Source organism: Saccostrea cucullata, unplaced genomic scaffold (genome assembly GCF_032062105.1).
Source record: "Saccostrea cucullata isolate Sc308-1 unplaced genomic scaffold, CSIRO_AGI_Scuc_v1 ctg363, whole genome shotgun sequence".
NCBI lineage: Eukaryota > Metazoa > Mollusca > Bivalvia > Ostreida > Ostreidae > Saccostrea > Saccostrea cuccullata.
Window position 1 is genome coordinate 152,931 of NW_026927640.1, and position 22,070 is coordinate 175,000.

The 22,070-nt window shown below is 34.6% G+C and overlaps 3 protein-coding genes across 5 annotated transcripts in view; 1 reads left to right on the forward strand and 2 right to left on the reverse strand.

The window, feature by feature from the left end:
* Window positions 1-8,587: 8,587 nt before the first annotated feature.
* Window positions 8,588-15,483, reverse strand: LOC134275082 (acyl-CoA desaturase-like). 2 transcript variants are annotated; one of them, XM_062757321.1, is made up of 5 exons: window positions 15,327-15,483; window positions 11,853-12,066; window positions 9,783-9,913; window positions 9,364-9,569; window positions 8,588-9,247 (listed from the first exon to the last, which is right to left on the reverse strand). In XM_062757321.1, the coding sequence occupies exons 2-5, from the start codon at window positions 12,055-12,057 to the stop codon at window positions 8,824-8,826; spliced, it is 966 nt and encodes a 321-aa protein (XP_062613305.1). In that variant the 5' UTR covers window positions 12,058-12,066; window positions 15,327-15,483; the 3' UTR covers window positions 8,588-8,823. The 2 variants fall into 2 exon arrangements, with proteins under 2 accessions (XP_062613305.1, XP_062613306.1); XM_062757322.1 differs by lacking the exon at window positions 15,327-15,483 and adding an exon at window positions 12,510-12,532.
* Window positions 8,588-19,454, reverse strand: LOC134275081 (stearoyl-CoA desaturase-like). The gene is made up of 5 exons (XM_062757320.1): window positions 19,238-19,454; window positions 18,962-19,092; window positions 18,666-18,871; window positions 17,771-18,186; window positions 8,588-8,830 (listed from the first exon to the last, which is right to left on the reverse strand). Exons 1-5 carry the CDS (start codon window positions 19,443-19,445, stop codon window positions 8,814-8,816), a joined length of 978 nt encoding a protein of 325 aa, XP_062613304.1. The 5' UTR covers window positions 19,446-19,454; the 3' UTR covers window positions 8,588-8,813.
* A 1,393-nt stretch (window positions 19,455-20,847) lies between these two features.
* LOC134275083 (spermine oxidase-like) overlaps window positions 20,848-22,070 on the forward strand; it is a 4,832-nt gene continuing 3,609 nt past the window's right edge. Inside the window, exon 1 of one of the 2 annotated variants that reach the window (XM_062757324.1) lies at window positions 20,848-20,948. The gene's annotated coding sequence lies outside the window, so the exon portion shown is untranslated. The remainder of the gene's footprint in view (window positions 20,949-22,070) is intronic. The other variant, XM_062757323.1, reaches the window with a different exon arrangement.

Sequence of the window (22,070 nt, forward strand, 5' to 3'; positions counted from 1 at the left end):
TTTCCATTGAAGCTATCACATCTATTAAATGGAACATTCCAAAAAAAGGTGCAAAGATTTATTCGTGGCGTTTGACGCAAAATTATGAATAGTGATTCACCTTTCATTATTCAGAAGTATATACAAATACATTTAGAGCTGTGGTCCCAATAGCGTAATAGTAAGCGCATTGCATTTTCACGCTGGCAATTCGGGTTAATCCCATTTATTTACATAAGAAGTTTGATCACTTTTTTCAGCTCGATTTTGCGGGGGTTTTTCAGAATCAGACGGAAGACCTCTCGTTGCTCGCAACGAGTTTCTTTTCTAGTTATTATTATTATTCTTTTTTTTTTAGACAAAACTTTGTGCAGGCGATTTCTCGTAAACTATTCAGTAGATTTTAATGAAAATTTCAGGAATAAAAGGTCACTATATGAATTTTATATAAAATTCCGTTTGTTGGAAAATTCGCTACCAGTGCCAAGTTATGGGCAATTTCCTGATTTTAAAATGCAATTTTGTCTTCGAATGTTCTCGAAAATGGCTCAAGATATTATCTGGAGACTTGTTAGAGATGATAGACCATGAGTTATAGATGTGCAATTTTGCCTTCGTTTGTGTCGTCAGTACTTCCTGTCGCTACAGGAAGTGAATTCAAAATGTGCACTTTTTCAACTTTTTTTGTTTTTCAATATTTTTCTTTGGTATAATTATTGTGAATGGAGACCCTACTGGAAAGGCCAAATATATAATTTATTTTAGAATCGATCAATCCACACACTAGATATTCGCATTTAAAAATCTGAAGCGTGTCCAAGATGGCGGAGCGTCTCCGTAAACTCCGCCATTAAGCAAATCGGGTTCTAGAAGGTCAGCTGAGCGTTTAGATGAACGAAACTTCTACCAAAAGATTTATGAAATGTAATGGATTCTTTGGATTGCTACATCGCAATTACGTTACATTGAGTATAGTTTTAATATATGAGGTTTCCTCAAACATCTATTGAAATTGCTTTTGTCTGCATCTCAAAGTAGAATACAACATGACTACAAGTGGAAATACGATGACAACATTTTTTTGTTTTGCACCAGGGAAAATTATCCTAAACCATGGTTATAAGTAATAGCTTTTCAAGAAACTTGCCTGACTTGATATTCACTGTTTCTGAAATATTACTTGACTTCTGTTTATTTTTCCACGCAGGCTTGTGACATATTAAATGAATAGAAAAGACAAAAATAAGAAAAACATTTTTTTTAAAGATTGTTTATTAAAGGATATATGAATATTCATGTAATAAATGTAAGTTTTTTAACATAAATAGTATCAGATTCCTTGACCGTCGGAGGGCGAGTGATTTTTTTTTCAGTGAAACATTCCAGTCCTTTCATGAACGTGTAACTCCACTTTGGGGCAAAACAGGATACATAATTCGTGGAAAATCTTACAGAATTCACAGCTTTGGTGTTACTTGGCCGTATACGATATTATTTTTGTATAATGTGATAAATATATTTTCTAATGCTCAAATTCCGGTTATAAGAACATACATTTCTAATTTTCATTGAAGCTATTGAAACGGTTTAGAGTTATTGCCCTTTTGCTACATTGCTTTAATCAATAAATAATTGTAAATAATGTAATTAACAGGTATTTGATTGAATGATTTTACAAGAAAGAATGTTTTATAAATAAAAATACAACAAAAACATATCTTTGGTTAAGATGAGCAAAGTATGCTCGGAAATTTACGGAAACGTATTCTGGCACTTATAATCATTGACATAAAGATCATATTAGTAGGCAGATGGTCAGTGTTGTCGGTGTCATACATTTGAAACCAAGTTGTTGGTAGAAGTTTTGTCAAGTGACAATTGTAAGTCAAACGGTTAATTATTACTACTGTGAAAGCAATTAGTGTAGCAGATATAGTTAACATTGAACGTGTCGAGCCAGTTGACAGGTTCATACGAATTGGTATATAGATAATCAAGGGGTTATGGTATTACCAAGTGGCATTTGTTTAGCCAAGTTGCAATTGGCGTTTGTATAGCTACAATGTAAGTTGCAATCGGCATTGGTATAGCCAAGTGGCAAGTGGCGTTCGTATAGCCAAGTGGAAGGGGTGTCTGTACATATTGTTAATCATACACTAGGCAAGTGTCCTTTATATTTGTATATATTGCTTCAACTTGATACTAGGCAAGTGTCGTCCGTATTTGTATATATTGCATTTTGTCTGTATATTTTGCACTCTTACTTGTCTTTATAAGACTTGGGCATTCCAAGTACGATCTCAAGTAGATCGCTCGGGTCCCGCACGTTACACTATCAAATCCATCATATAGATCAAACATTTCAAAGGAATAGGGTTTAGAACTACTTGTGACGTTTGGCACGAAATAATGTATCGTGATCCGACTTAAGTAGTAGACAAATGGCGACAATAGTGTAGAAATATATAAAATTGGCATGTCTGTATATGGAGCTGCGTGGAATAAAAAGTTGAATGCATTTCGAAAAAAGGAAAGAAAACAGTATCATCTGTTCATCACTAAAAGAATATCTATTCTAAAAATTACTGTTAAAACTCAAGTAACAAAGTCCGATGTGATCATCTTGAGCAAAGTTTGGCAAGCTAGCTCTCATTTTAAAATAAATGTAAAGTATGTTAGAATCAAAAAAAGCAATCTCGCGATATTCGAATCTTAAATTTGAAGCGGGTTCCCAAAGGTGTATTGGGTACCGCAATGGATTTTCACGCTGACGACCTGGGTTCGATCCCCCGTGTTTCCGATTTTTAAAATCCCTTTTTCAGTTTGATTTTACGTCGTTTTTTTTTCTGAATCGGACGGAAGACCTCTCGTTGCTCGCAACGAGTTTCTTTTCTAGTTATTATTATTATTTTTCTTCTTCTTCCTGGAACTTTTTTGTCCGGGAATGATCTTGTAAACTGTTCGTCCGATGTAGGTAAAACCTTTTTAGGGTTAGTAGACATGTTATGTAGATTTGCGGAATCAAGGTCATTTTGCGCGCACGTGCTTGCAAGAGCGTGCACGTGCAACACGTGAAATAACCAATATAATAGATATAGCCACAACTGTTCTATCTTTAAATGAAATGCTTTGAAACTCATAATGTGAGGATATATTTGTAGTATAGACATGACGACATGGTGAAAATAGCAAGATCTCACGCGCATGCACGTGCACTTCGCTCTGATTGGCTGCAACTAAAGTCTCAATATCTTTCTTGTTTTTTGACGAAATCCTTTGAAATTTTGAACATAGCCATGCATTAGGATATCCTACAACATGAAATAAAGCAATTATCATGAAAACACGTGCATGCACGTGCGCTGCAATCTGATTGGCTGAAACTTTAAACAGCTATAACTCCCTTGGTTTTCAACCAAACAGGATGGGATTTGGAACATAGATAGATATAATGGACTTCTACAAGTAGGTATGGTCACCATGCACATGCATACACGTGCGTGTACATGTGCTGCAATCTGATTGGCTGAAACTTTAAACAGCTATAACTCCCTTAGTTTTCACCCAAACGGGGTGGAATTTAGAACATAGATAGATGTAATGGACTTCTACAAGAAGGTATGGTTACCATGCTCATGTATGCACGTGCGTGCACGTGAAATGAGTAAAATTAAACATACACTTGAATGAGCGTATTTTTTAAAATAATTTTGGATTAAATACTTTAATATTCAGTATATTAAAAACATAGATTGTGTAGACAAGATGATATGGTCATGACGCAAATGCATTCACATGTGCACGCGTGCAATGCTAAAGTTTAAATGATTTTTGTACACTTCTTTGTTAATGTTGTTAAAATCTCAGATGCATAGAGGTTGTCTTATTTAATGAAGCTTACAGGGAATATGGCACCAAAAGGGAGTTGGGGAGCGTTTGGGGAACATCTGTAACGGTCCCCGTTACAATTAGCACTAGTTTTTCATGGAACAAGTCTTGATAATTTGTTGGTTTCTTTAAAACTCAAGAAAAAAGATAAAAAATGTCCTAAACATATGTGTTTACGTCAGGTCTTTTTCCTGTGGCGATAGAAGTTATTTTGAAATGGGGCACTGCAAGGAGGATGCTTAGCATTTAATTTGAAAATGTTAAACAATATGCGTTGCATGAAAAACAAATTGTAATTACATGTCTTACATTCGAAAAGTTGATACATATATGTCTATTTTGTTTAGCAGTTAGATAGAAAAAATAGGCAGTTATAGGATTTCCTTCAGGCACCTCACATAAATAGCTTTATTGTTTGCAATGACCCACACATTGTATGGAATAATGTTTGGACATAAAAACGCATCATGTCTCATTATGTTGACAACGTTGTAAGCTCTCGCTCATTGAACATACGAAGCATGATAAAATATATTGAGTTGTTTCTTTGAAATTTAGAAGCAAGCACAATGTAAAGAAAGGTCCATTGCATATGCTATGTCTATCATCGCAAAAAAAATGAGAGGCTACCCCCCCCCCCTCGAAAAGCCTTGTGTTCTTTTTTCAAAATAGTGCCAAAGATTAAAAAATTTTGCATTACTAAGTATGTGATGGAACATTGTACTAGCCTTATAAGACCATTTGTTATAAAAATATTTGGTTGCCCTCTCTCCCGATCTTCTGCCTAGAAATGGCCCGACTAAATTTTATTTTACATCCAATTACACGATTTTTTTTCTTCCGTCAATAAATATGTTTAAATTTTAAGGAATTTTTTTTCTCACCTATAAATACGGACCCAATAATTTTTCCCAGAGTTGAGAGGACCACCAAACGTCATTTTAAAGATAATATAAAATATTTAATTATGTTGATTTTTTTTTCTTTTCTCTGTAAAATTGTAATTTTGACAAAATGGGCAAATAGAAAAAAAGTTTTTTATTCATTAAATCTCCTAACCCACTCTGAATGATTTTATTCCTTTTCAAATGTTGCTCCGCTGTAATAAAAATTGTAAATGTTTATTTGACAGAGTAATGGGGGGGGGGGGGGGGGGTGATCAAAAAGTAAACGATATCTTAGGTATTTGATAGTTATATTATTGTTGAAATATTCAAGTATTTTTCAAAGTGTAAATTGGAGATCTTTGATAGCTTATTACTTAATTAAAAACACACCCTTTTTCAAACTTGCTTTCACCGGGCAACATAACAAGTATCATATTCAACCATCTGCCTTCCTTCACTAAAACGATCAATCCAATCATTGATTGAATTATTAGGAAGTCATTTGTCTTAATAAACTATGAACAAATTCTTATACGCTACTTAAGAGGCATTTTTAAGATATTCCATAAATATTTTAGTCGTTTGTTGAACGAGTTCCACTGAGACAACCATTTTTCGTCACAAGTACCTGCATAATGACGTCATTTTCACATTGTGAGCAAAACTTTATTCAGCATATGCTATTTATAGAACTTGTGTGTGCCCCAAATTTGTTTCTAATCTAAATTGTGGTTTTGTAGATAAAGAGATAGTTCGAGAACTTTTTGATCACCCCTCGTACTAGTAGGTACTAACACAAGGTCATTCATATCGATTTTATGTGTTTAATTTCTTTGTGTTTCATTGGTGATAATTAAACTTTTGATAGATATTATATTAAGTTATCTGTGGCAAACTTACAAACTCTTAATTTTTAACTTTGATGGTGCTCTTTTTATCTTACCTGGAATCAAAGAGTTTATATCAATACGTACACTATTTAACAACTGTTCGATAATAATAGTAAATAAATTACTTCAAGCCACACTATAACACATTTCCTCTTTTAAAAGTGTTCATATTATTTGAAACATTTTGCAACTCTAATTCTCTTTTACGTTTAAAGATGGTTATGTCCCTCCATATTAAGAAGAGGTCTGGAAAACAAAATTCTGTGCTAAAAATAGACCACGTGCTGCTATCAATGAACTACTTTCATTGTTCTTTACACTCTTTTTGAAGACAACGATACCTTGTTTTGAACTTGAAATTATCATTTAAAAGTGCAAAATTTAGGCATTTTCTCAACAAATGGTTGTAGAGAGAACATTAATGCACAGTTTGCGTATTTTTTTGGATTTTTTAAGGCTCTGCTAAATTCTGTAGCTGCGCAGTTCTAAGGAGCATATCAAAAGCATTTTTCTGCAAAAGTATAGATTATATATGCACAACATGCATTCAGTTATGCATATTTATTGTATCTTTATCATAAAGACTTAAAATTTGATCAAAATATAATGTACTTTAGCCATTTGAAGAAATGTTTACATTTTGTTCTCGCTGCACTAAAGGTGGCCGTACATCCCCCTTAACCTTGGAGTTTGACACACTTTGTAACATTTGCTTTAACTTTTGAACGGTAAGGGCTAGGACTTTCATTTTTTCACATATGTAATCTTTGTGAAAAGACCTTTCACTGGATACCACCAACTAGCTTGACCCTTTGACATTGACCCTGGAGTCTTCCCTACTTAAAAAAAAAATAACTTTAATTTTAACCTTGGCAATAACTTTTGAATGGTTAGGGCTACGGCTTTCATACTTCCCATATGTAATCTCTGTGACAAGGCCTATCTTTAGAAACCAACAACTTTTACCCTTTGACCTTGACCCCAGAGTTTGACCTACGTTTTAAAAATGCCTTGGCCATAACTTTTGCAAGGGTGGTGCTATATTTTTTGTATTTGTTGTGAGAAAGCATTACTTTGGACATCAACATGTTTGATTTGTATTTCATTTGTGAAAATTTAAGCTTCGCTATGTTGTCATACGGGGGCATCAGTGTTTCACAAACACATTGGTCAAAACTATACACTAGACTTGTCCAACAAATTAGAGATTATGCGTGAATTGAGAGCGCCCAGCTACCAAATATGTGAATATTATAGACTATATTATAAGAGCAAAGAAGTCACATTAAACTGGGAACAAATTTAATGAGATGAACGAGAAAACAACAATCTTTTGGCCCATAGCACACAAATCCACCTCTCTATTTAAATGAAAAAAAATTCCACTTTCTTACTGAAGCATCATCTTAACCATGCTTACCTCAAGAGGTCTGGACGTAACCAAACTCGCCCAACATTTAGTGATGTTGCAATTTTTATAGAACATGTTGGCCTGCTGAAAAAGATTTATATTCCTGTATATTTTCATTATGTAAATCTTTAAAATTCTTGATAATGCTGATTTATTAGTTCCACTCTAATTCGGGGGTGGGGGGGTGGGGGGTGGGGGGGGTTCAATGATTTGAAAAGAAACTGAACTACACAACTGGGGAGCGCATGATACACAACCAGCTACTCTTGAGATTATTATTAGTACAATTCTCTGTCATCCTTGGACTTTCAGTGAGGCGTGGCATTCTCGGCGCTACGTAATTAGCGTCTCTAAAATGGCGAATAGATTCTCATTGGTTAAGATATTAATAATATCAGGAACTTTAAATGTTGTTGACAACGATGAGACGACGTTTAAAAGCCCCACCTATTTGCCGTACTAGACGCTGTTATTGGATATTTGCTACACTCGTTGACATTCACCCGAATTTCTATACCATATATAATATTTTCAACAGTGTGTGAAACCTGTGTAAATTTCAAATGTTTGTTATGTAACGTTGAGAATACCACGCCTTACTGAAAGTCCAAAGATAACAGAGAATTGTACTGTCTTCCAATAATTTTTTATTAAAATAGAAAATTTGGTGTAAATAGTCATAACACCAAATTTTCTATTTTAATAAAAAATTGTGGGAAGACAGTACTATTAAGTTTCCTCTAGAATCTCCATAATAATGTTTAAACTTTGAAACGCTATTTATAAGATCCAACCCTATCCTCGGGGCCTTGATTTAAACAAACATAAATTTCATATACACTGCTTAATAATATGCTTGCATACATTTCAATATGATTAATGAAATATATATGGAAGTCTAACGAACATTGATCTAAGTCAAAAGTCCATTGAAAACGTACAAATCGGGAGCAGAGCAAACGCGGACCTCTTAAAACATCAGAGATGGAATCAGTTGCCACAGAGAATAAAGCATCCCGTGCCAAGTGCTAGGTCCCTGCTGTTCTGAAGATTTTTCCAGATTTCATTTATATATTTCTATATAAATGTTCTTATATACATATATGATTCCAATCTAATCAACACTAAAAATCCTCGATCCGCTCTCAGAGGATCATATTCAGGTTGTATTATGGCCACACCCTCAACCTAGAGCAATGATTTGAAGAAATTCAAACCAAATCAAATATATAGTTGTTCCTGTAAAGATTTTGAGCGACCCCATCTTATTTTGCTTTTCATTTATTATTCTACTTTGAAAGGGAGGCAACTATATATCGCTCCTTCATTTTCATCAACTTACATTCAATTTACCAAGAAAATTACATGTACCGGTATGTGGCAGCTTGCATGGTTGGAAATTGGATCAATTGTTCTGGAGAAGAACTCTACATTCTTAGTGGACAACTGTTAACAGGCAAGAATTCACACCTCCTGATGCAGACTTTAAGATGATCCAGGGCTGTGGTTCAGAGAATTGATACAATACTGGCTTTGGATTATATCGATTTTATTTCATGAATTTATTTTTATTGTTTGATTTTTTTTCCAACTCAAAACTTAAAAAAAAAATCACTGGCATAAAAGTATAACAAAATACTCAGTTTGTAACATAAAACATTCCACATTGGAATTATCACAACACATCTTTTACAGTTTTCTCAAAAATAACGAAAGAAACAATAAAAGTCTACGGTCAAAATAAATTTAAAAAAAGGTTTAGTTTTTGTTAAGGACTTCCGTCCCCTGTTCGAAGTTTTCTCATTTGGACCACTTTGTCAGGGGTTTTCTTCATGTTGTACGCCTGTCCTAAGTAATACATACAGTTAATGAAAACTGTGGTTATATTTAGATGCCAGCCGAACTCGCTGGTGGAATAGTCACTGGGAAAAGTGTGATGGTAGTTATGGAAGCCCTCACCCGCTGCACTCAGAATCACACCCAAATTCTCGGCTGGATTAATCTGCTTATCATAGGGTCTTGTGCCCCATAAATGGGCGAAACTGTTCACAGACCACGTGGCATTAAGTCCTATACAGTAACGTAAAATGGCGGCAAGAAAATATGCGTTCCACAGAGATTCTCCCCAGAAATACCAGGGAACAACTGTTGGTATGACGAAACACAGTAAAATCATCAGAGGAATGTAGAATCTGAAAAAAAAATGATAATGATTTTACAGTAATACACGTACTTTCTGTATTTTAAACTGTTAAAATTAAATGCGTTTACATTTATCATTTATTTAAAAACAACCACAGAAAGGTACCTTCTTTGAAACATGACAATTTTGTCCGCATAAAGATCAGAGAAGTCGAGCCCCTTCCCTTTCTCCATGACATTGGGATGTTTTCTGACCAGCAGCCAGCCAATGTGGGCGAAAAAGAAACCTCTCTTGGCGTTGTGTGGATCAGCATCTGTTTCTGAGTATTTGTGATGGACTCGGTGGTCACGTGACCAATCTAGAATGTCGTTCTAAAATATTAAAAGACTCTTTAAATAGAGCAAGTGCCAAATAAATGAGAGAAGATAGACTTGTTAAGTTGTTACATGTATTGTTCAGGGACCGACATTTACCATCATCCATCAGTCCTTTCATCATCTTCTACCTCTCCTTATATATATGCCAACTTAGCTGCAGAAATGTAGCTCTCTGATTGAGAAAATCTTACAAAACATGTAACTCACCTGAAAAGCGGCAGCATTCATCAGTGCCAAGAAAAACCGGAGTGGACCCCGGGCTCTGTACGACTTGTGGGCCCAAAGACGATGCGCCCCTGCAGTTATTCCCAATGCAGCAAACAAATAGTAGACAAAACCTGAAAATGATTGTTTACATGTAAATAATAATAAATTATCAAAATCAAGGATATTTAAAAAAAAAAAAAAAGATGTGTTTGTGAAACATTGATGCACCCGTATGGCAACATAGCGAAGGTAAGATTTTCTCAAATACAAATGAAACATGTTGATACCCAAAGACCTTCTCACAATAAATACAAATGTGAATTATAAAACCTTAGCAAAGCCTTTTCAAAAGTTATGACCATGGTTAACATTTTTTATCAAGTTACGCCAAACTCCAGGGTCAAGGTCAAAGGGTCAATGTTGTTAGTTTCCAAAGAAAGGCCTTAATTATCACTAGGATTACATATGTGAAGTATGGGAGCCCTTCCTCTTACCGTTCAAAAGATATTAGGCAAGGTTAAGGTTTTTTTTTAAAAAATAGGTTAATCTCCAAGGTCAAGGTCAAAAGGTTAAAGTTGTTGGTATCCAATGGAAGGTCTTGTCACAAAGAATACATATGTGATGTATGAAAGCCTTAGCCCTTACCGTTCAAAAAGTATCACCATGGTTAAAGTTATTTAAAAGAAGGTCAAACTCCAAGGTTAATGTCAAAAGGTTAGAGTTGTTGGTATCCAATGCAAGGGCCTGTCACAAGGATTACAAACGTGAAGTAAGAAAGTCCTAGCCCTTACCGTTCAAAAGTTATTGCCAAGGTTAATTTTTTTTTTTTAAAAGTATGTCAATCTCCAAGGTTAAGATCAAAGTTGTTGGTATCCAATGGAAGATCTTGCCACAAAAAATACAAATGTGAAGTTTGAAAGTCCCAGCACTACTAACCGTTCAAAAGTTTTTTAATACCAAAGTAAAAAAATGGAATTTTGGTGTAAAAGTGTGTCAAACTCCAAGGTGAAGGTTAAGAGGTCAAATTTGATGATACCCAAAGAAAGGTATTGTCACAAGGAATACACCTGTAAAATATGAAAGCAACAGTCCCACCCAGTCAAAAGTTAAGAACAAGGTTTAAGTTTTTTCGGACAGAGAGCTAGACGGACGGGACAAAAATTACATACGGGGATTACCCCCAAATCTGGACAAGTTTAAAATTTTTGCGGACAAACAGGCAGCTAGACAGACAGACAGAAGGACAGGGCAAAAAGTATATACCCCTGAAACTTCGTTTACGGGGGCATGACAAAACAAAACATGTGTTTGTGAAACGCGGATGTCCCAGTATGTCAGTTTATGGCGAGGGTTGAATTTTCTCAAATGCATGTCAAATTCCAAAGGTCTAAAGTCAAAATATTTGGTGCTCAAAGGAAGGATTTGTCACAAGGTATACACCTGCGAAATATGAAAGCCCTTGTTCTAACTGTTCAAAAGTTCTGGACAAAGATAAAGTTTTTAAAAAGTGGGTCAAACGCTAAGGTCAAGGTCAAAAATATCCATATCCACTGAAAGGTCTTGTCACAATGAAGACATACAGGTGACGTATGAACGCCCTGTCACCAACTGTTCAAAAGTTATGACCAAGGTCAAGGTGTGATATTTTTTTGTAAACGTGGGTCAAACTCCAAGGTCCAGAGGTCAATTTTGGTAGTACTCAAAGAAAGGTCTTGTCACAAGGAATACATCTGTGAATTTGTGTAGCTCTTGAGTACATGAAAGCCATAGACCCACCCGCTCAAAAGTTATGAACAAAGTTGAAGTTTTTGAGAACAAATAGACAAACGGACGGACAGGACAACAATTACATGGCGGGGATTACCCCGGAATCTTTGATTATGGGGGCATAAAAAACGCTTGTCCTGTCACTGTATCAAGATATTCCATTCCTTGTTTTTCATTGTGTGGGTGGCAAAGTCTGTGTAAAGTTTGGTGGCATTGTATGAACATCTCCTATTGTCGATGAAAATTTTAAGACTAATAGTGTAATTGAATTTTCTTATTAACTAATATACAATATATACTTACTCCAGAGCCATGTAAAAGGGTGTGATTTTGGTATGAGCGTCAAAGCGTACAGCGCACTACCGTGCAAAAGGACCATCAAAATGACGTTTCTCCAAACAATCTGAACATGTTTGCGCTTTTCCGTTTCTTCGTCCGAAAGAAGTACATCTTCCACAACACCTCTAGGCGATTCTTCCTCTGTCTGTATAGCATTCCTGGGTGCCATATTCTAGACCTATAAAATTTTTAAAACTACGATCAACAATGCTTACAAGAAATATGACGTCATAATTATTATATACGTCATAGATATATCTTTGTTTCACAAGAAACATGAGCAAAGTCATGACATCAGTCATAAAGCTGGTTTAACTAAAAGTATTAGGCCCTATATTTTCACGACTAAAATAATCTCTGGACTCGATCAAGTTATCCAGAAATTAACGAGAAGGCAATACAAGAGAAAAGTGGCGAGACAGAAAAGGGATGGAGAAATTAAAGAAATATCAAATGAAAAGAAAAATAAAGAATGGGAGGAGAAAGGAGTCCGAAATAAACCCAATGTATTCCATTCATATAGCAAGAGGTTCAATTTATGCACCACCAGATTATAAGTAGTTGATAACTAAAAAGTTTTAAAATTCTTTCTTCTCGCAACTTTCTCTTTTCACACTCTACCCGCTCATTTTCTAGTTTTGTCCCTTGGGCTGTCCTTTAATAAAATTTACTGACTGTCCCAGAATGGAAAAATTGAAATTAATATAGTGATTTGACTCATATTATCTCCATGAAAATTTGAAGATAGTGATTTGAACAGTGATCGATCTCAAAAAATTAATTAAACAATTCAAAATTGTGATTAGGGTATATATAAATTTACACGGACCACTGGAAATTCCTGAAGTCGGATGAGTTGTCTAGGGGAGTAAGCGTCCCTGTTGACCGGTCACACCAAACATAGGCCCTATATAAGTACTGCTCAAGTAGACGGAACTTTTCGTTGTCCAATTCAATTTTAGAAAGCCTAACTTGAAACAAGCCAAAATCTATTTGCTAACAAGGTCATTATAACGACCATAGAATTTACGAAATGCTGAATTTAAACGACTATGTCGTTTGTCATACAAATTGAATATAGTTTTTAGTTGACCCTTTTGTCTATAGTTAGTAAAACGTCTGCATTTATAAAACAGATGTGAAAGATCTTTAATATGAAGTTCAAAGGGATATATCGAATCGAAGATTGAATGAAAGAATAATTAACTATTGTAAATTGATAATACATGCACATCTTTGATATATATAAGTGTCGAATTGGAGGGACAACAAGTGTTTTCTTTTTCTCATAAACATACTTTTATAAAAAAAAATAAATTTTGCTTCACATAAATATAAAAACAAATCAACTAATTAAGGAGAACAATTAGTACCCATAGGAATCCCAACAGTTTAATTGAATACCTGGTCTCAGAAGGTCACATAAATGTTGTCAATAAGAACTTCGGCATTCTTAAAATATCATTTTCAGAGTACTTATGAACACTGTGTAGAATCAGAGTGATTTTTATCAAAGTCATTTTCTTAATAACCAATCACAAGATAGAAAAATTTCCTACTTCCATTTTTATTTTAGCCTATTAAAAAATATGATTCCTCAATTTTCTTCCATCCTTGCTTTTCAGGTCAGGTATACATGTATAACAACCTGCCGTCGCTTGACCCGTTGTGACCATGTTATGTACTCTTACTAAACCCGATCACGTCTTCTTGACAGCTTATTATACGCTAAATTGATGATCTCCATATCATTTATTATTACTGCCTTGCTATGATATACAGAGAAAAAGTAAACGAACAGACAATGCATTGGTAGAGGTTATTGCCTGCAGTCACATTTATTGTCACCCGTTATATTTTATCTTATATAACTTATAACTTATATTCCATATTAACAGTTTTTTGAAGCATCTTTTCAGTGGAGGACTTTTACTGAAGATAATCCCCCAAATATGTCTGTATTTATTTGCACGAAAATATGAATATTGCATGTATATTAAGATTTGAAAGTAATGCGTTTTTATATAGTTTAACCCATATGTACCAATTAATAATTATAATCCATTAAATCAAGCTTTACCTCCTTCATCCCCATCCCCCTTAAAATCAGTTAATTATCCTGGATTCTATTTCTTGTCTTGGATTTTAGTATACAACACATAACTACATATTCTTTAAAATGTATGCATGTATTTTAACATGCATGAAAAACAGCAATCAGCTTTTTAAAGAGATTTCTCGGTATGGTAAAATTAGTAATGAAAGTCTTTGGTTACTAGCTGTTAGGAGATACTATGTAAAATAATAAATCATAAAAAAGTTAAAACAATTGTATAGAGTTGAAAAGATAGTTTAATCTTGAAACGAAACAAATGAATTTGTAGTCGAGGGATCTCAATTTCAATTTTTTTTTTTTTTATTTGTGAAAAGTGGGTTTCCTCCTAAGATACTACAGTAAAACTCGTTTAGTACGAATACGGATATTGCCAATTCATTGATAAAGCGAAGTTAACTTGGACCCCCAGCTACACAAAATTTAACGAATTCCTTATACGGATACAGCGAATTACGGATATAGCGAAGTAATTTTCCAGGTCCCAGTGACTTCGTTATAACCGAGTTTTACTGTATTGTGCATGTATATATGGTATATATTTTCTGGGTTTTAATTATATTTGTGAAATTGAAATAATAAATTTTAACATCCGAGGTGTGTATATATTTTCTGGGTTTTAATTATTTGTGAAATTGAAATAATAATAAATTGGTATACATGGTCAATTTCAAGGCAACTGTACATTAAACTTAAACTGATATAGTTTAGCTGTAACATGACGATTAAAAATTTAGTATAACAGACTAAGTACCAAGCACATGCATCTGCATCAGATAGTTACAATTTATGGGAGAAACATTTTACAAAAGTGCGTAAACAAGGTTTTTCTGATGACACTAAGTACTGCGTATTTAGTACACATTATGTAGATGCACTTCTTCTGATGGCTATACAGATTAAAGTGTAGGGATGCAGATCCCGCGGGGTTTAAGTTCAGACATCCGATTATGACAAATAAATTCCTATAGTTTATAATCATATGACCGATGAGCTTGGTAAACACGTCAGAATACAAATTACATTTATATTTTTCCTGGTACGCAATAGCTCTGAATATATAAAATAATCACTACTACGCAGTTCAAGTAAAATTAATTAATTCTTTTAGAAAATGAATACTTTCACAATTCACATATAGTATCCTTTGAGCTTTTAGATATTATAATCATCTATAGTAATGTTTGACAAGCATGTGGAATCGTCACTTAGGCATATTATGCACGCAATCCCAGGATCCTTAGTAAATCGATTGTCTTTTCGACATTTTAGTAAAAGAAAGACTTATTTATAAAGTAATCACGAAGGCATTAATTTTTTCTTACCTGTTTAGCGAATCAGTGTCTGGGTTCACAACTATCACGGATTTTCGGAAGATACGAAAGGAGATGCTTTAATACACATAGTCATGTGTCCACCTATTTTCATGTAATACGTTCTGGCTTCTCATCCAATCGATTCAGAACTATTCATAGACTTTGAGCTATGAGGGATGTTTATATAAATAACCATGGACTTTCCTTAAAGAAGGATCGAGGAGTAAAAGTCAATGGATCTATATAATTTAATGACTTGTGTATCAAGGACGGGGCCTTGATTTCTGGACATCATGCGTCTAATACAGTATATGCATGTAGTCAGGTACCTAATAATTTTAATGCATTTATATAAAGAAAAGATTAGAGCCACGCTAAGGATGAAGGAACAAGTAATCTGACACATCCGTCCTTATGATGTATATATATATATACATATATTAGGGATGGCAATCGAATATACAGAATTGCTAATCGGTTAACCGCAAGACGTTCCGACCGATTAATTGGTTAACCGTATCAAAATACGCATTTTCTTGATGTACATTATTTTTTTTCCTAAATAGTTCCATTCATACATACAATGACTAAAAATATAAGTGTTAAATCATTTTTTTTCTTGATTCGTGTCTTTAATAAATATATTTTATTTAAGTTTCAATATAAAAAGGGAAAAATTAAGAAAACCACGAATCATACCTGAGTAATCAATGATATTTTTCTAAAGCAGATTTCACATTCGTATACATACATTCTGCGTTTTCAACATAATTAAAATTCAGTCTGTCTGAAATTAATGAATTACTTAATTTTCAATGTTTTTTTTCAGTAATTTATCGATAGAAAACTGCACAAAACAAACATATTTTAAATTCGCAGTTCTCAATGGTGATTTAATTATCATTAATGAACTACGGAACATTCATATAAACAACATGGTGTTTTCATAGTAATTAACACTTCAAAACACAAAATGGCCAATAACCCCGTGATCTCCATCCGGAGAAGCTTAATTACATCCAGCAGGCATGTTAATGAAACTTTCCTAAGATTTGTCCTAAGGTTATTCCTAAGATATGACTTGGATTTGTAAAAACGCTGACGTATACGCAAAGATTTATTTTTACAAAATTAGGTTCAACTTTATATATTTTCTATTTTTTCCGACTAATCGATTACAGATTTTCTAACCGATTGCCATCGTTCCGATCGAGTAATCGGTTAACTTGAATGGCAATCTGACCGGTTAACCGGTGAGCCTTTAATAACACAATTTAGGCAGAAACACCCTTGCTCATCATTACTTTGCATTTAGCTTGTCTGCTTTATACACAAGCACCGAGAAGAACATTTTCACAGTAATAATGCATTTTTACTGTATGTTGAATTCAATAGATTCCCGTTTCAACACAAGAACCCCTGACCTCGGGACCAGTTTCACAATTTTAAAACAAACACCCTTGCTTTTCATACCCTGCATGCTCCGAGTTTATTTGCTTAATTTCAATTAATGGACAAAAAAAAGACGAATTTAAAAAGATTAAAACATATATTGAATATCTTTCAGTGTTGTTTAATATGTTTGCATTTTGAAATATTAAACTGCTTAAGTCCTGCATTTATATTTCGAACAGTGAACTTTCATTCCAAACTCCGATTACCGTTATTTAAGCCCACTGCTTGGTTTTGATGAGTCATCAAATCAATTTGTGGGAGCAATTTTCTTTCTTTTTTATTCATATAATAGCAAATTTTAAAGGAGATATATAAAAGCGATCAATTTGTAGCTTCTTTGAAAAATATACATATTATACGTATTATATTCTCCAGAAATAGCTGATTTCAAGCTGTGTCTCTTGGCTGATCTAGGATCGCCGCGTTCTAAGCCTATCCAGACCTTCGATCGACAGCTGCTACAAAATTATAATAGCAAATGCATTTTTTAAAAATGCAAATTCTACATCACTTTTTAAGATATAAAAATATAACACTGTTTCTGAACGACACACCTTTCCGGGTAATTGCAAGATTCTATATAGACTCTATTTATAATCCATCGATCTCGTTGTCTTCGGTTTTGCCCCCACCCCCTCCGACCCAGAAATTCCAGAGCCTTGTTTTTTAAAATCAATTTAAAAATATTAAAGAACTGCTCAGACCATCACTTCAAGCATCGTCGAAAACCCACTTACTTAAAGATGAGATCAACCGTATCCGACGATGCACTTCAAAAGGCGAGTCTATATTATTTTATGTCAGTTTACAATTATTTAATTTTATTTCGAACATAGTTATTAATTAGTTTTAATATACATGTACACTGTACTCATGTCGCATTCTTGAATAGATAAGTGTATTCCATTCAAATAAGAGACAAAATCAGATTTCGTCGAAACACCACCACATTTTTCTTTATTCAAAAAAACCCAAGCTACTATTATTTGCCTGGAAACTTCCGTCCCCTGTTCGAAGTTTTCTCATTTGAACCACTTTGGCAGGGGTTTTCTTCATGTCGTACGCCTGTCCTAAGTAATACATACAGTTAATGAACACTGTGGTTACATTTAGATGCCAGCCATACTCGCTGGTGGAATAGTCACTGGGAAAAGTGTGATGGTAGTTATGGAAGCCCTCACCCACTGCACTCAGAATCACACCCAAATTCTCAGCTGGGTTAATCCGCTTATCATAGGGTCTTGTGCCCCATAAATGGGCAAAACTGTTCACAGACCATGTGGCATTTAAGAGAACACAGTAACGCAAAATGGCAGCGATGAAATAAGAATTCCACAGAGATTCTCCCCAGAAATACCATGGAACAACTGACGGCACTACAAAACACATCAGCAGGACCAGCGGTCGGTAGAATCTGGAATACAAATTTTAAAGTTATTAACTAACACACTAGAAGACAGACATATTTTACCTCAACATGCTGTCCGATAGTTCAGTTGTTTCAGCAAGGATCTTTATCTCACTTATACCCGAGTTATTTAAGGAATCACTGTCTAGTTATAGGAGGGTATCTCAGGGACATCAACAATAGTGGGAAACATGGCATATTTTAAGCATAACGGGCTTCGCCCGTTATGCTGTAGTCAGCGGCGACTCACACAAATTGTTCCGACGAAACTAATTATCATGATAAGAATAATGTTGTGTATGGTTATTTTTCCTAAGAAACCAACAAATAAAAAATGTGAATAACGCTGTTTCCCACTATTGTTGATGCCCTGACATACCCTCCTAACTAGACAGTGATTCCTTAATAATATTATTTGCTAACAATGTAGAACAACCAAAAATGATAATTTATAATTACATAGCCAAGAGCTTAAATGTTTATACCTTCTTTGAAACATGACAATTTTGTCCGCATAAAGATCAGAGAAGTCGAGCCCCTTCCCTTTCTCCATGACATTGGGATGTTTTCTAACCAGCAACCAGCCGATGTGGGCGAAAAAGAAACCTCTCTTGGCGTTGTGTGGATCAGCATCTGTTTCTGAGTATTTGTGATGGACTCGGTGGTCACGTGACCAGTCTAGTATGTCGTTCTGTAAAAAAAAGTCAACCAAGTTACTAAGTATACATGTATCTCTTCAAAATTTGAAGGTAACTTTAAACTGTTAATGAATCAACCAAACCTGCAGCGCTGCAGCATTCATGAGTGCTAAGAGACAGCGGAGCGGCGCCCTGGCTTTGTACGACTTGTGGGCCCACAGGCGGTGTGCTCCAGCCGTGATTCCAAGACCCGAGACCACGTAATAGAAGAGGGCTGAAAAATGATTTGACAGGACAAAATTAACGTGAATATTTTATGGTAAAGAGGGCGGTCCGACTGTAATCTAAAGTCTGTCAGTGAATCTGGTAGTCGTCAGTAGTAGAGTTAAGGAAACTCAGAGGGATGGAAAAAAACTTACCCCAGACCCAAGTTAAAGGGTGTGACTTTGGGATTAGTGTAAGAGCATACAGGGATGCTAAATGTAAAACTGACATCAAGATAACGTTTCTCCACACCAGTTTCTGGCGAGGGCGAACTGCTGGCTCCGTGGTCGGTACCTCCTCCTCTATATCCACGGACCCCAACTCATCTTTTGTGGGTTCCCCCACAAAATTCCTAGGCGCCATTCGCAGATTCTGTTGACAAAAATTTTAAAATTTGCGAGAAATTATTTCTAGCTTTACAACTTGGCCTCAATAAGCAGTATTGAGATCTCTGCGTTAGGAGAAATATGAGAGAAACTGAATGACATAAAAAAAAAAGCCTGTAGCAAAATTTTCAAAAGTGGGAGAATCCCCCCCCCCATCGTCTCAAGCCACGGTCCGGAGTCCGCATATATAGCTCTCTCCAGATGGGAGAGGAGCGTACATTTTGGCCGTGGTTTGCGACGATGCCCCCCCCCCCCAAAAAAAAATTAAAATCGTCTCCGGCTCTTGCATGTAGAGCACAGCACTTTTGACGGCACATGGAAATACGGTACTACACGCACAAAAAGTGGGATCCCCAAGCTGAGCGTTCTACAAGCCTAATACATTGGGGTCATCGTTCAAATTAAGTTATTTGTATTAAAGTTTTTAATATGTATGTAAACACTTTTTTTGAAACTGGTAAAACGGTAGAAAGATAAAAAAAGAACTTGCATGTACTTTTCTAGGAACTAGTATTACTTGTATATCAAGAACACTTCTCAATTCAAAATATGTCCGTGGTCAGCAATCAAATTCGTCAGGGCGATTGACCTTGATCAATATCTGTATGTTACCTATAGAAGACGGAAGTAGAATTAGCCTGGATTATTTAAAAATTTATCAAGAACATTTAAGATAATTAGTAGAAGTCATTTCAAAAGGGAAGATGGTGTACGGAAAAATTATTGACAATTACTTAATAAGTACTGAAAAACTTTGACAAGCAACACGACAAGGCTTAACTAACAAAATAAAAACTCCAAAACACAATTTCAAAAATAATATGCAACATACACAACTATGCTTCAAAAAAATCTTTTAAGGGGGTGTCAATGAACATTTTCATACTGCATTAACAATATTAATGAACATATGCAGCAACTTTTCAAAAACGGAAAAGAGGCCCCTTCCCCACCTCTCTCGTCCTATGCGACTGTTAAATAAGAGGAAAAGTACTTTATTTGTAACCGTTTTCCTCAAACATTCTAATTTAAAATGTCAATTACAATTTATTTCTTGTTTAGAATATGCACACGTGTCTAAATTTTAACTAAAAGCATGCGTTCGCCATAAAAACACGATTACGTCAGTCTTGTTAATTAATGTTTGAAAAGTTGAATTAATATTTTTCACGATAACATAATATATTTGTAAATATCAATGAAGTAAAAAGAGGTATGTTGCATTATTTTCTTTAATAATAATAATAATGATAATCTATGAACATGTCCTTACCCGCTGCCAGTAGAAATCTGATAAATAAAAAGAGATACAGAAACCCGAACATCACACTAAAAAAATCTGCTTATTTTCACGCGATGCTCTCAGCCAATCAAAAAGCAGATTATAAATTTTGTTATAAATAGATTGTTGGCCAAGACGGACATTCCCTCCAAAGGAGGCGTGTGCAAGTATCAGGTGATGTGTCTATAACAGGTAAACGTTGTAATTATCATTTATATTTTTACGCTTGTAAGGCTTGCTTTGAAAAAATGTGTTTGAAGGGGATATTATTAGAATATTGTAATTTCACAATGAAGACAATCGAGATACGCCGCGGCATTGATTACCTACGTATAATAAAATTTCACTCCACTATAAATGTGAGTTTATTAACTATGGCGAAGTAAATCATATGAGAGCATTACGGTATAGCATGACAGGGGCGGATTTAATTCTTTGTGGTGCTAGGAGAATATGAGTTAACAAAGGTTACAATGCATACGCGGATTCAAGTTTTTTTTTCGCGGAATGTGGTGGATATTATAGTTATAAACGTATGGCTGCTGTAATAATATGTCAATTGACATGACAAGTGATTTGTAGATTGAATATATAAAAGAACCACGATAATATTACACAATACAGTAACGATAAAGGTAACGAATATGATTAGCATATAAAATATACTGGCATATATAGGGCGTTATAAGTATTCAGTACTTGTGCTCAATCCCTTTGTAATTATATTACAATAAAATATGTTCAAATCAAAAAAAAAAAAAAATATACTGGCCGTCCCTGTCAAAATAGCCAATTCATATTTATACATACATGTGTTTATTCACTTTTAAACCGTATATAGACGGAATAGTATAGAAGTTTGGCAACTGTAAGACATTTAAATATTTCGAGATTGTTGACCTCTAAAATTGACATTGAACTTTTATTTCAGGTCCGTAGGCTATACGAAGCAAATTCAGTGGTGGCGGTCGTGGGGGTGGTGGTGAATGGGGTGGTGGGGGTGGGGGCTAACAGTAGGAATATCTATAGACAAGCAAAAAAAAGACATCCGACATACATATAATTATTGTTAGGACCATGCATCTTTTATGAAACATTTCTTTTACCTATAATTCATATTGATCAACTATCTTTTTTTCTCTTATTTTTTAAATTCATACAAAGAAAGAAAAAATACCGCATTAGTTGTCATTTGGTATATAGGATAAAGATATTTTAATATTTGGTTGAAAAAGAGAAAGGCAAAAATTGTATGTAAGAATTTTAAAATTTTCATTAAAAAAAAACTTTACTCAACTGAATAACATAAAGAATATATAT